Source organism: Ailuropoda melanoleuca, chromosome 1 (assembly GCF_002007445.2).
Source record: "Ailuropoda melanoleuca isolate Jingjing chromosome 1, ASM200744v2, whole genome shotgun sequence".
In the NCBI taxonomy this organism is placed as follows: domain Eukaryota; kingdom Metazoa; phylum Chordata; class Mammalia; order Carnivora; family Ursidae; genus Ailuropoda; species Ailuropoda melanoleuca.
In genome coordinates, this window is record NC_048218.1 from 128,283,684 (window position 1) to 128,298,057 (window position 14,374).

The following is a 14,374-nucleotide window of genomic DNA, read 5'->3' on the forward strand; positions in this document are numbered from 1 at the left end:
GTGATCACAGCTTTGTAGTACAGCTTGAAATCCGGCATTGTGATGCCCCCAGCTTTGTTTTTCCTTTTTAACAGTTCCTTGGCGATTCGAGGCCTTATCTGGTTCCATACAAATTTAAGGACTATTTGTTCCAGCTGTTTGAAAAATGTCCTCGGTATTTTGATCGGGATAGCATTGAAAGTGTAGATTGCTCTGGGTAGCATGGACATTTTAACTATGTTAATTCTTCCGATCCATGAGCATGGAATATTTTTCCATCTTTTTGTGTCTTCCTCAATTGTACCCACATTTTTGTTACAGCCTTCCAGTGCTTGTTCAGATATACCAGAACACATTTTATTTTCCACCGCATCCTTCATTATAATTCTCTTGTTCTTCAAAGGTCCCAAGCCACTCGTTTCCGTTGGCATCAACCAGCTCCTTTCGACAAGCAGCAGACATGGGCCATAGATAATGTCTACATCGGGGACGGCTGTATAGATATGTGTGGTGGCCACGGAAGGTGCATCCAAGGAAGCTGTATGTAAGTACATTGTTTCTTCTTCCTTACAAAGGAAGATCCTGACTCACATTCTAGCCAGGAGATTTTTCCAAAACTGGATTTGTAATCACTCCAAAGCTGCCGTCGGTTGTACGTTTCTCTTGGAATCTGATATTGAGCTAACTGTGGAGTTTATGGATATTGTATCTTCCTTCTTGCTTAGAGGTTAGAAACTGAACAACAGCTATCTTGTCAAGAGAAAGGTGAATTATCATCAACTGTATTTAATTTCCTTCTGTGCTCATGAGATACACCTGAGCCCAGAAAAGGACATTAGAAGAAGTTCAGGAATTTAGTATATTCTGACCAAAAGTAATATGTCATAAGTATTTTTCTCACTTAGGCCTGAATATATGTAATAGATAATGTGTTACTTGTGGTTGAGTTGGTATTCCCGTGTGGTTTGCATAAGAAAGTTTTTAAATGCCTATTCAACTTACCATCAACAGAAAGGCCTAGTATTTTACTTAGAGAGCCTTGCATCTTTGGAAGGATCTAAATAAAGTGTCCGTGTGTGTGTGCGTGTGTGTGTGTGTGTGTGTGTGTGTGTGTTTTTCTTGTGTTCTACAGGCCTTTGTACATTATTTTCAAAGATTTTGCAGTTTGATAGGATAGTATGAATGAAGATGTTGATAGGGAATTCATACCCCCTTCTCTGCTAATCTCCGAACACCTGGGAGGTCTTTTCTCTGGTTAGTGATTCTAGCCCATATCCAGAATGACCTCTGAGACCCCAGAGCCGCCAGTCCTACATTCACATTTCCTCCCACATCGAACAGGGAGATCTGTCCTTCAGTCAGAGATGCCAAATGCTACCCGAAGAACCCACTGCCCTTTGGAACATGGCATCTTGGATTCCTAATTGACCCAAAACCTCTTTGAAAAGACCAATTTCCTAAGTTATTAGGACCTACCAATTCAGTTTGGTAGCCACAATTTCTTATCAGCTTTCTAGAGCTGTGTCATGTAGAGACAGGGCTCTAGTAAATTCTTTGAAGTTGCTTCTTTCCCTGTAAGGCCAAGTCACTATCTTAGGAATGCCTAGAGGCAGTTAATTCACAGATTATTTCTAACCTAAAGCACTGTTAAGAAAAGCAGATGAATTCTGGAAAGCTCTGTGAAGATAAGTAAACTTTCATCATCCTGGACTAGGAATAGCAGCTGTCTTCACTAATTTGAGAACATGATTGTGGAGGTTTTGTTTAATGTTGACTTTTTCCTTTCTTTTCTCCATACCCAGCTGTGACGAGCAGTGGGGTGGCCTATACTGCGATGAGCCCGAGATCTCCCTTCCAACCCAACTCAAAGACAACTTCAATAGAGCTCCATCCAACCAGAACTGGTTGACTGTGAACGGAGGGAAACTAAGTACTGTGTGTGGTGCTGTGGCTTCGGGAATGGCTCTCCATTTCAGCGGGGTGAGTATTTGGCTACTGGTTATTCATTTCTGCATCTTCTGAGTTTCCCCCAAAAGAGTTGAGTCTCTTTTAAAGTTTAATTGACAAATCAAGATGCAGAATTAGACACTCTAAATGCACAACACTGACGTGAACTTGCAACTTCATACAAATCAGAAAATACGAATTATTTCCAACATTTTCCCATCACAAATCAGTTGAGACCACTTAATTATGCAAGGTAATATCAGCACAAGGCATATGTAAGTACACATTTAAAAAGGACTTAAATGAATTTTCACCTAGGAGAGTGCTTGCCCAACGTGCTAGCGTCTTCCATCTGGATGATGCTCTAATTGAAAACTCTTGAGCTCGCAACAAATTTGGGATTTAAGGAGCCAAAAATCAGGAAAATGAGCTTCAGTGTTTCCTGAATTTATTAACAACACTTAATTCTCTCTCTAAATTATCAAAGAAAGAATAATTGTCAGTAATGACTAGATATTTTTATTTATAGCAAATTATTTTGTGAATGACAGCAGCAATGTTAGAAAATTTCTTTGATGGGGCACCAGGGCGGCTCAGTCAGATAAGCGTCTGCCTTCAGCTTAGGTCATGATCTCAGGGTCCTGAGATCCAGCCCAGCACCAGGCTCTCTGCTCAGTGGGGAGTCTACTTCTCCCTCTCTCTCTGTGCTCTCTCTTTCTCTCTCTCTCTCTCATAAATATATAAAATCTTTACAGAAAATTTTTTTGATAAATTTTATGGTCATTCTGATTACTGCCAAAGACGACGTGTTTAGAAATAGAATTTCTTCAGGGGGCGCCTGGGTAGCGCAGTCATTAAACGTCTGCCTTCGGCTCAGTGCGTGATCCCGGCGTTATGGGATCAGTCCCACATCGGGCTCCTCCGCTGGGAGCCTGCTTCTTCCTCTCCCACTCCCCTGCTGTGTACCCTCTCTCGCTGGCTGTCTCTCTGTCACATAAGTAAAATAAAATCTTTTAAAAAAAAATAGAATTTCTTCAATACCGTAACTAAATACCCTTCTTCAGCAATTTAATTTTTAAAAAATTACAACTTCATTGTCAGGTCTATATTTCCCTACCATTCCCTATCTTAGAATTTGCGTTTGTGCCAATAAAGTGTATTATTTCTATTCAGTGTTTTAGCCGACAGTAATAACAGGATTTCTATAATCCTCAATGCTAAGAATGCAGTGTTCACAATACTCTTCCTAGCGTAGATAGAACTGAAAAGGCCTAGTTTTCCGGCTATGTTCAACTAAGAAATATCTGTCTATCTACACTAATAAATTAGTATAGATGACACTAAAATCAGCTATAAAAGTTTAAATAAAAATCATCACAACTATTATCTCTAATTAATAATTAAATTGTATGAAATTCTTAGATGTAGTCATATTTAAATTTCATATTAAAATAGTTATCTCAACATGCTCTTTTATTAATAGCTATTACCTTTTAAAAAATCTAAAAATGCCTATGAATAACCAGAAATAGTTTAATAAAACAGAACAGTTAATTTCAGCTCTCCTATTGCTTATAAGAAAACAAAAGAGGGGGCGCCTGGGTGGCATAGCGGTTAAGCATCTGCCTTCGGCTCAGGGCGTGATCCCGGCGTTATGGGATCGAGCCCCACATCGGGCTCCTCCGCTATGAGCCTGCTTCTTCCTCTCCCACTCCCCCTGCTTGTGTTCCCTCTCTCACTGGCTGTCTCTATCTCTGTCGAATAAATAGGTAAAATCTTTAAAAAAAGAAAGAAAACAAAAGAGAATCTCCTTAGAATACATCGTCCTTTGTAAGTAATTTCTAATAATGAAATCTCAAAGTTTAGCAAATATTTGCTGAGTACCTGCTTTGTGCTAGAGGCCATGCTGGGAGCTAGGCTAATGCGAGAGATGATCCAAACACCAGAATTACAATACCATGGAACTTGTACTACAAAAGAAATATAAAGAGGATGGAAGCCAGAGAAAACCTTTAACCTGCAATTATGATTCTTTATCACTGTTTTGTTGGATTCTGCTTTTCTCCCTTAGGGTTGCAGTCGACTGCTAGTGACCGTGGATCTGAACCTCACCAATGCCGAATTTATCCAATTTTACTTCATGTACGGATGCCTGATTACACCGAACAACCGTAACCAAGGTGTTCTCCTGGAATATTCTGTCAACGGAGGCATTACCTGGAACCTGCTAATGGAAATTTTCTATGATCAATACAGTAAACCTGGGTTTGTATTCTACTTTATCTTTAATAATGAGTACATTGAGCCAAGATGGCCGATGAGGTCTGCCAGCTTCAATCACGGGGACTGCAGGGAACCTCGAACCATACCCATTGGTAGAGATCCATAAAGATAAGGTTTCTGAGCTGGATAAGCAGCTGGTTGGGGGTCTTATTGTAAGAACAGCTAGTTTTTTAATTCCATAATAAAGTAAAATATGCTATCACACAGCCAGTCATGAATAGACCCTGCGCAAAAACCCATGTGAATTAACGAATATATGGCAATTAATTTCAGCGACATTTTGGGAAAATAGAAACCGGAAGATGATTTATTTATTTATTTGTTTATTTATTTATATAGTGTTCATTCCATTTTAGAGAATTGAGGACTTGGAAATACACACAATAAAATGTAAATATCCTTTAGAATCCTAGAGCCTGTTTTTTAATTACTTATTTGAAACCCCTCACAATGGGTTTAACAGACACAATGTATGAGTCCTTTAAATATACATATTGTCAAAGGGCAAAAAGCAATCAATATGACCAATGAGAAAAGTTAAAAAGATCTTAAAAAACAAGAGAGCATATTTATTAAAGTGGAAGGAGGAGAAGAGAGTAACAGAGAAATAAGGTTGGAGGAGAGGCAAGAGCAGAGCAGAGGGGAAGAGAGGTGAAGGGAAAGGAGGAATGAACACGGCCCAATCAAAAAACATAGAATAATTAAAAGCACCCCAAAAGGAAGACAAAGCATAGATAGTCCCTTGGTGCTAAAAATTAGGATAAAAATTAGGTAAAATAAAAACAATTAAAGAATCTTATAGATGGTCATTTAAATTTAATGTATCTGTTAAGAAGAGGTTCAGTTGTGAATGACAGAAAACCCCAAGTAACTTAAACAAAAGGGTTTTTTTCTCTCTTGTATAAATTAGATCCAGAAGAAAGTATCCCAGGGCTGCTACAGCGGCTGCACAAGCACCAGAGACCCGGCTTCCTTCTACCTGATACTTTTGCCACATTCAATACATGACCTCTACCTCGTGGCCCAAAAGGGTGACTCTGGCTCCTCCACATTTCCGCGGGCAGGAGGGAGGATGGGCAAGAGGGGCGTGCTGTCTCTCTTTAAGGACACTTCCTAACAGTTGCCCCTATTTCCATTCACATTTCAGTAATCAGAACTTAGTTACAGAAACACACCCAGATCCAAGGGAGTCTGGACATACCATCTTTACTCTGGGTGACTGTTCACCTCACTAAAAAGATGGGCTTCTATTATGAAGGAAGAAGGGGAAAATGGCAGTTGAGAAAATGCCAGCCACAAGCAAACGTTTTAAATCCTGCACTTGCATTAAAGTTGGACACCAATAAAAGAATCCAGAGAAGCTAAGAGGAACGCAGAGTAATAGCGCAAAAAACATGCTCATATATTAGTAGACAATAATAGATAAGCCAAGTAAACCTTTCCTTAGTCTTTATGAAGAAAGTTATAAAGACTCTCAGCTATGAGTTCCAGAACATTTAGCATAATATACAGAGAGAAGGAAGTTAATAGGATATAAACATAACTGTCTGATCTATTTTAGTTCTCTTGGGGAGAAAAAAATTGACCAAAGTAGGAACAGTGGTCATAATTTATTTAAACTTTCAACAGCCTTAGTTAGATAAATTTTCACTCCAAAGGTTTGTAAAATGTAGTCAAGGATTTATCAGAGAAAGGAAACTAATTTAGAAATAGGAAAGAAGGGGAGCCTGGGTGGCTCAGTCGTTAAGCATCTGCCTTCGGCTCAGGACATGATCCCGGCGTTTTGGGATCAAGCCCCGCATCAGGCTCCTCCGCCAGAAACCTACTTCTTCCTCTCCCACCCCCCCTGCTTGTGTTCCCTCTCTCGCTGGCTGTCTATATCTCTGTCAAATGAATAAATAAAATCTTAAAAAAAAAAAAAGAGAGAAATAGGAAAGAAAAAAAAGATAAAGGTCATTGCTCTGGGTAAAGAGTCTGATTGTATGTCCCTCCAGGAGCAGATAGATTTCTGATATTATTTGATGCACTTTAAAATGTTAAACATGCCGGGGCGCCTGGGTGGCACAGTCGTTAAGCATCTGCCTTCGGCTCAGGGATGATCCCAGCGTTCTGGGATCAAGCCCCACATCAGGCTTCTCTGCTAGGAGCCTGCTTCTTCCTCTCCCACTCCCCCTGCTTGTGTTCCCTCTCTCGCTGGCTGTCTCTCTCTGTCAAATAAATAAATAAAATCTTTTAATTAATAAATAAATAAATAAATAAATAAATAAAATAAAATAAAATGTTAAACATGCCAAATCAATGCAGATAAGTTATAGAAAGATCTTACAAGGTGAGCATACAAAAAGGGGACAAGAAGAGGTGCAGATGAGCTTCAAAATTGAAATGCATGGGGAAATAAACTTTGGAAAAGATTATTTGCCTAAGCATTGATGGTCTCCAGAGTGCCAGTAACTATACAGGCAAGGATCTAGGATTCACAGTGTACACTTTCCTTGTATACCCTTTGGTACACAAAATGCATCTTGGTCTTAGGGTTCACAAAATAAGGACATAGTCCTAAAAATATTTAAAATTCAAGTACTGAAAATCCAACCAAAACATCCTCAATTTAAGTGTATCTTGATTGGTTCCCATCTGGAATATGGCCTACTATTCTGGTCTCTATACCTCAAGAAAGACATAAAAGAGAAAAAAGGAAGGAAAAATAAAACCAACCAGGAGATACTATGTAAATAAAACTAAAATAATGAACCCTTTTCAGTGTGAAAGACAAAAACTAAAGGGGCCACCATCAAAGTCCACAACTGAAGGGTTTTTCACAGGATGAATTTGAGCTTACTGGCCCTGTCTTGGCACACTAACACTAAGAGGCAGCATTTAAAAGTAAAGGAAGGTAAATTAGCATGGATAAAAAGTTGGGAATTTATGCAAAGGAGATTAAACCGCAGGAAATTATTTTCCCCAGCCAACTTCATCTGTTGTGAATACAAGTTCAAAAGGGTTTGATACATTCTTGGGCTTTAAATGCATAATTGCAATTAAGGGGTATTTGAGACCTCATGTCTAGCTGGTTATGATTCATACTGGAGCATGGAGTCAGATTTGTTCATGTCTGTTCTTAGTGACTGGGTTGGGGACAGCATACTGGGCTTCTTAGCACATGGTTCTTATTTAGCATTTCTTAATACGATGTTTTCAATGAAACATAAAGACAAAGCCAATGTCAAACTACAGGCAACTGGTAAAGTAATTACAAAAAAACCTGCTATCAGGCAGGGAGCCCAAATGTCCTGCGACAATCCCAGTGTCTAAAATCCAAGCAAATTGCTGATACTCATGAAAGTAAAATGAAATCCAGGTGCCAGGGGAAGGAAGAGAGGAAACCAACCTGTAGGAGACAGAAAAAAAAGTTAGTCTTGGCTTATGTCTACCAAAGTGCATATCCCTAGGCCCACAGATCCAGAGAGGCCCCTCGGCAAGCAGAAAATGGTAAAATTCCTTTAAGGCCTACCAGGGACAGTTAGAATAAGTAGGTAGTTCCAGAATTCTCGAATTTGTTCACATTCCTTTTCCCCAATTTAGGGATTCCTGAACCCTCATAAACTCAAACTGGTTTATCATGGTTTTTAAAAACTAAAATTTTTAAATTTTAAAAATTAAAATAAAATTTTAATTAATTTTTAAACTAAATTTTAAAAATTTTAAATTTTATCTCATATCTTCCCCCCACCCACCACATGATTATAACATCTTATCTCTTGTTGTAAATCTTTTACTCACATGAGATGTTTGACACAATTTCCCTCCCTCACCCCCATCATTTTCTCACAGATTTGTAAATATCCTTCTCCCTCCTGATGCTAAAGAGATTGCTACTCGCTTCCGCTGGTGGCAGCCAAGACACGACGGCCTGGATCAGAATGATTGGGCCATCGACAATGTCCTTATCTCAGGCTCTGCTGACCAGAGGACTGTCATGCTGGACACTTTCAGCAGCGCCCCTGTGCCCCAGCACGAGCGCTCCCCTGCAGACGCCGGTCCTGTCGGGAGAATTGCCTTCGACATGTTTATGGAGGATAAAACTGAAGGTACATTTTTCCCTAATGATAAATAAAGATCCAGCAGAAATGTAGTGTAGACTGGGGTCCTTTCAAAAAAGTAGAATGTGGAGCCTCTTACAGATTCTTAAATAGTATAAAAACTGTGAAAAGGCTTTCACCCTCTTATTTCTCTCAAACTTCCTGGCTTATGTTGTAACTAAATCTTTTCTTTCATTCAAGCAGCAAGAATGTTTTAATAAATAGCATTCTATAATAATACCTTTTTTTTTCTTGGAAACTCTTCATTTCTTTGTTTCCTATATTTTCTCCTTTGGGTAGAAAGCCAACATATCCTAGCCATTTCTTCTAAGATCCAAAGACAAGTGTCTTGTTTTGCTACATGTCAGACGCCTTTGGGATGACATTTCATGTTTTCTAGAGTGTCTAAAGACCCTGCTGGTTACTCTTCATTCACCACAGTGATGCTGGTGAACTAGAAAAGATGTCTCCATGCTATGCTCATTTTTAATGTCTTGTTTTTGTTTCATTTCATTGAAACTCTTCTGGTCACCTTTTTTGAAATGGTGTCTTCTTTCAAGGTTGTGGCTTTATCGTGCCACATCCTTGCTTATACTACAGAAAACATGGTATCCTTAAGCAAAGTAGTGATGTTTAATTATACAGCTCCTACCAACACTGCAAGTGTTGTCTGAAAGAGTTATCTGAAAATCGTTCTCTGAAGAAGGTTATTAAGGAGATTGACTTACACAGACCTGATTCAGACCTTGACTAAATTATTCATTTATTTTTTTCCCTGTGTGAGTTTCTGGTCAGAGAATAATTGACGCACTGCTTTTGTGTAAATAAAAGCAAATAGAGATTATGTTTTCAAGTACCAAAAATGCGGTTTTTACTTTAGGCTTGGTTGGTGATGTACAATTGAAGAATGGTAACACTGGTTTTCTGGACACTGTAATATCTACTTACAGAAGTAGTTTCTGAAATTTCAGAAGAGATGATGAGGTAGTTGATTAATGTACACCTGCTTTCACCAGGATTCTAGCATAAAATAAAACATGTTCCCCGAATAAACTGGTGTGGGATATTCTTAATGGAATTCAAGCGTCTATGCACTTTGACTCTTGAGTAGTAGATGCAGGATTAAATGTAGCCCCAAATCCCATGAATCGGGATGGGATTTGGAATGAAAATTAACAGGTAATGGCAACGGCATTGTGTTAGCCATTTGAACCCAGGTGTAAACTGCTTGTTCTGTGACATAGATTAACGCTCAGACGAACTCCAAAGGACACAACACAGGTGAAGGCTGAGTTTCAGTTACATTGTTTGGTCCCTCTTCTAACTCCTCTGAGGCCCATCCAACTCTGTGACTCGCACAGAGGCCCCAAGCCTCTGATTGTACCCATTCATCTCCATCATAAATGCTAGAGCTGACCAGGAAACTTTCAGAGAAAGAGACCTATAAAATGAGAGTATATTGTGAATTAGATGCAACTTATGGCTATGTTCCATTCCTAAACTTTCTGGGATAAAATCATGTTAAAACACCTGTTTCAAAAAAGAAAGGACATTGTGGGCAACGTGTGTGTGTGATTGAGAAACAGAAGGAGAGACAATAGGACGTACTTTCACTAATCAGGTCATAGTCTTGCTGCCTACGTTTTCCTTAGACTCTTACTCAAGCTTGTTTTTGTTGAGGTATAATTGACATACAAAAAGCTGTTGATTTTAATGTATACAACTTGATGAGTTTGGAGATAAGTATACACCCATGAAACCATCACCACAATCAAGGTCATAAATTGATCCATCACCTCCTAAAGTTTTCTCACACAGCCTCCCCCCGTTTTTTATAAGCTTCTTAGCAAATTTTTAAGTATACAATACAATATTGGTAACTATAGGCCCTCTGTCACACTGTAGATCTCCGGAACTTATTGCCCTGTATTCCTGAAACTTCATACCCTTTGACTGACACTTGTCTATTTCTCCCTAGCCCCTAGTAACTGCTATTCTACTCTCTGGTTCTACAAGTTTGACTATTATAATTTGTTTAATTACCCAGATGTCACTAGCAGAATTTGAGTAGAAATAGCTAACTCACTTTGCTATCGTATTACTAAAAACTCTTTGTCCTTCTTTAAATCCTGCCTAAAAGTTAAATATCTATCAGAAAAGAATTGGTATAGGGGCACCTGGCTGGCTTAGTCGGAAGAGCATGTGACTCTTGATTTTGGGGTCATAAGTTCAAGCCCCACATTGGGTGTAGAGATTACTAAAAAAATAAATAAATAACTTTAAAAAAAAGAATTGATATACATGTCCCTCTACTTTTCATTTATAACACATACAATATACTTTTTTTCTAAATGTAGACTTACAATGTTGGATAGTAGGTGTATCTCAACCTCCTAGTATCCATGTTCCTAAAATGATATGCTTACGTTAGTGTTTCGCGTGTGAATTGTATATAATGTAAGAGAGATTTCTACTGAAAATAATACGAGATCTTGCTTAAAGTGAAAGTTTGTTTCAAGTAATTTTGCCATAACTTTGTCATAAATTTTTTTGTTCATTTAAGTGAATGAGCATTGGCTATTCCACGACGACTGCACGGTAGAAAGATTCTGTGACTCCCCTGATGGTGTCATGATTTGCGGCAGCCATGATGGAAGAGAAGTATACGCAGTGACCCATGACCTGACCCCCACGGAAGGCTGGATCATGCAGTTCAAGGTGAAAATGTTATGGTTACATAAATAACCATCCACTAGCAATATAAAAATGAAAAAAGAATATATAGAGACAAAGATCATACAACATTTCATTGACTTAATCTATACTTTGAAAAATAAAATGTAATGTTTTGGTAATGTTCATCTCAACTATATATAACTTCATGATTAAAAGTGATTAAGATGATTTTACTTCTGAACTATGCCAAGTTAAAACTTTCATAAATGTGTTTCTGCTCAGGATTAAATACTGATAGAGCAAAATAATGACAATAAAAATGTGGGATACTGTTTTCAATTCCCAGAGTCTAAATCATTATATGACTTAGCCAATTTCTTCCTTTAAGAGAAGCTTAAAGCTCTTATGGTTATAACTACTTTTTTTTTTTTTTTTACGAGAGCACTTTAATGTTTCTAGAGAAAGAAAATTCTAGAAAACAAAGGCATGATTAGCTTTAGTGCCAACATCAGTTTTAGCCAAGATTTTATGTCAACTAAATTATGGTCTACCTCACTCCCACTGTATTAACAACAAATGTCGCAGTATGCCTATCTGTGTCAACCAAGGGTATTGTGCCTTATTAAAGGTACCTTCTGTTATCACTTCATTGCATCTTACTTGTAGTTGAAAGTGATTTATGGAGAGTCATAAATTGTACAACAAAATAGTAAACTTGGAAAAGCTGTTAGCAATCCTTCTTGGTCGAGCATTCTGCCAAATAGAAATGCCAGACCATTAGCACAACAAACAACAATTTGTAAGAGTGGGCCCAGGCCTTCCAAGGCAATCGGCCAGCCATGGCAGAAGCACAGCTTTCAGCTTCTCTCCAAAGTCCCTGCACAATATATTTGGCACTTTCTATAATTTGTCACCTTGGGCAACCACCTCAACTCCCCCGTCCATCAGCAGCACAGATAATGAACCTGAAAATACAGGATAGATGTGGGCCAGCGTCTGCCTAGGGACCAGTAACTTTCTTGTTGCCAAGTCCTTAGAGCAGAAACATGTAATATGGTTTTAATGCTTTAACAGTATTTCTTTTCTGTGTATTAGATCTCTGTTGGATGTAAAGTATCTGAAAAAGTTGCCCAGAATCAAGTTCATGTGCAGTATTCTACCGACTTTGGTGTGAGCTGGAATTATCTGGTCCCTCAGTGCTTACCTGCAGACCCCAAATGCTCTGGAAGTGTTTCTCAGCCATCTGTGTTCTTTCCAACCAAAGGCTGGAAAAGGATCACCTACCCACTCCCTGAAAGCTTAGTGGGGAAGTAAGTAAAAAGTTAAAATAAAGCCTGGTTCCAAGCATCTGGAAGTTCATTAGGGACACCTGTTGAGCCTGAAATTTTGTGTAATTGTGGGTAAAATGCTCTTTTACCCTAACTCTAAAGGTTCTCCAATTGGTGACCTCCATGATGAGCTACCTTGAAGAGACCTCAAGTTCTAATCCTCAGACTTGGGCCTTGGCAAGCCCTTCCATTTCCCAGGCTTTAATCTCTAAACATGGGGACATAGCAATAGTGATATTCTTAAGAGCCACATGAAAAGGTGTTTGCTTCCCCACGGATCTTGCAGACTGTGGTCCACCATGCATCACATGCTTTCCGTATTACTGCCTTGTCACTCCATAGATGGAGCCAGGAGCAAATCCTAACTGGTCATGCTATTTGTACAAATTCTAATTCTTCATGCTATCTGTGCAAGTGTGGTTTGTAGATTTCATTTTTCTCTTACCAAATCATTACATTTTGCACCTGCAGTGAAAAGTCATTAGCCTGGAGCAGTGGTGAGCCGAGATGATTAAACTGTTCCCTGAGAAGTCTGTGGATAAGTTAATTTAAAGCAATTCCAAAAGATTTCCCTTTAACTGTAAAATTAGGGGAAAAAAGATACACTGGAGAAAATGGCAGGCATACCTCCACCATACGAATCATAGAGCCTGGCTAAATGCAAAACCGTCTTATGAAACAGAATTATGATATATGACAAGAACATATAGAGCCTTTAAATAAGGTGCTTGCACTCGGCTTTTCCAGTGTGCCATAAATATCATTTACTACATGATCACTCACTGTTTCCTGGAACAAATCTAAAGGGCTTCATCACTTAACTTGCTAGGAAATTAGATCAGGATATTTCCCGCTGCAGGTAACAGAAAACCCAATTCAAATGGACTCAATTAAAAATGAAATGTATTATATCTATAATGAAAAAATCCAAAGATAAGTGGACTCTAGCATGGGTTGATTCACAAGCTCAAAAATGTCTTCAAGGACATTGTTACTTCATTCTCTCTGACTCTTGCTGCACTGTTCACACATTGGTGTCACACTCAGCCCTCATGAACATAGATGGCTTCCAGAAAACTGAAGCAGAATGCATCCTTACCTATGTAAGGTAGGTAAGAGAAAGGAAGAGAAAGAGTTGCTTTTCTTTCAGAGCCACCGCAACCACCTCCTCGCATCCCAGTGGTACGAATTAGCTCAAGAAAGCCCATCCCTGACTCAGTCAATGGCTGGGGGAGTTATCTTACTCACACAACTCACCTGGGGTGAAATGGGTGCTGGGGAGACACCACGATGTCATTGCTTCATTTTCCCCCTCCCATCCTCTCTCTTTTTTTATAATGAGGTATAACTTACGTTCACTAAGGTGCACACATCTTAGTCGTGTAATCCATGTAACCACCACGTAAAACAAAATACAGACCAGTTACATCACCCCAGAAAGTCTCCTCATGCACTTTGAACTCTTTACACCAAAACAGTGCAGCAGATTTTGATATAGGATTAATTATGAGGCTTGTGTTTTCCCCAGAAGACAGAGAAGAGCAAAGATGAAATCAAAATCTCGGGGAAATTGCCCTTTAAAAAACACTTTCACAATTGTTTTCTAATTAGCAGAGCTGTTCTGAGAATATTGATTATCTTTGGGGGTTCAGAAGTTGCTGTTTCCCGACCACCTGAGGGCTGTGTGCATGCGGACAAGTCTCTCTGTCAAAGGATTCACTCCCCTTCTGTACAATCTCAGAAATGCAGTTACTGGGTCTAAATGGCGACACAGCCACTGGACTCCAGCTCATAAGCAACTTCATGTATAATAGTTACAGATTTGTGTCTTAACATGTTCCTATTACTTGAAGTAGAAATTCCACTGCATTTTCATTTTGTTTTACAAGTTTGCTTACAGATCATAAAATTTAAATGAAACTAGCTTTAAATGTCCATTACTAGAAATAGATAATGATAGTCAGAAAGCTTTTTTTATTAACCCATTTCATCCTGCAAGAGTGTCTTAAAATTTTTCCCCTCTTGAGCACTGAATGTACATGTAGGAAAATGGACCTGAATAAAATTAACTTTGGTTCTCAC

General features: G+C 38.8%; 1 protein-coding gene across 2 annotated transcripts in view; it reads left to right on the plus strand.

Moving 5' to 3' along the window:
- RELN (reelin) overlaps positions 1–14,374 on the plus strand; it is a 489,518-nt gene that overhangs the window by 443,930 nt on the left and 31,214 nt on the right. For both annotated transcript variants that reach the window (XM_034666797.1, XM_034666804.1), the window contains exons 47-52: positions 383–523; positions 1,782–1,959; positions 3,998–4,191; positions 8,041–8,297; positions 10,852–11,006; positions 12,060–12,274. In XM_034666797.1, the coding sequence (XP_034522688.1) occupies positions 383–523; positions 1,782–1,959; positions 3,998–4,191; positions 8,041–8,297; positions 10,852–11,006; positions 12,060–12,274 (1,140 nt within the window). The remainder of the gene's footprint in view (positions 1–382; positions 524–1,781; positions 1,960–3,997; positions 4,192–8,040; positions 8,298–10,851; positions 11,007–12,059; positions 12,275–14,374) is intronic.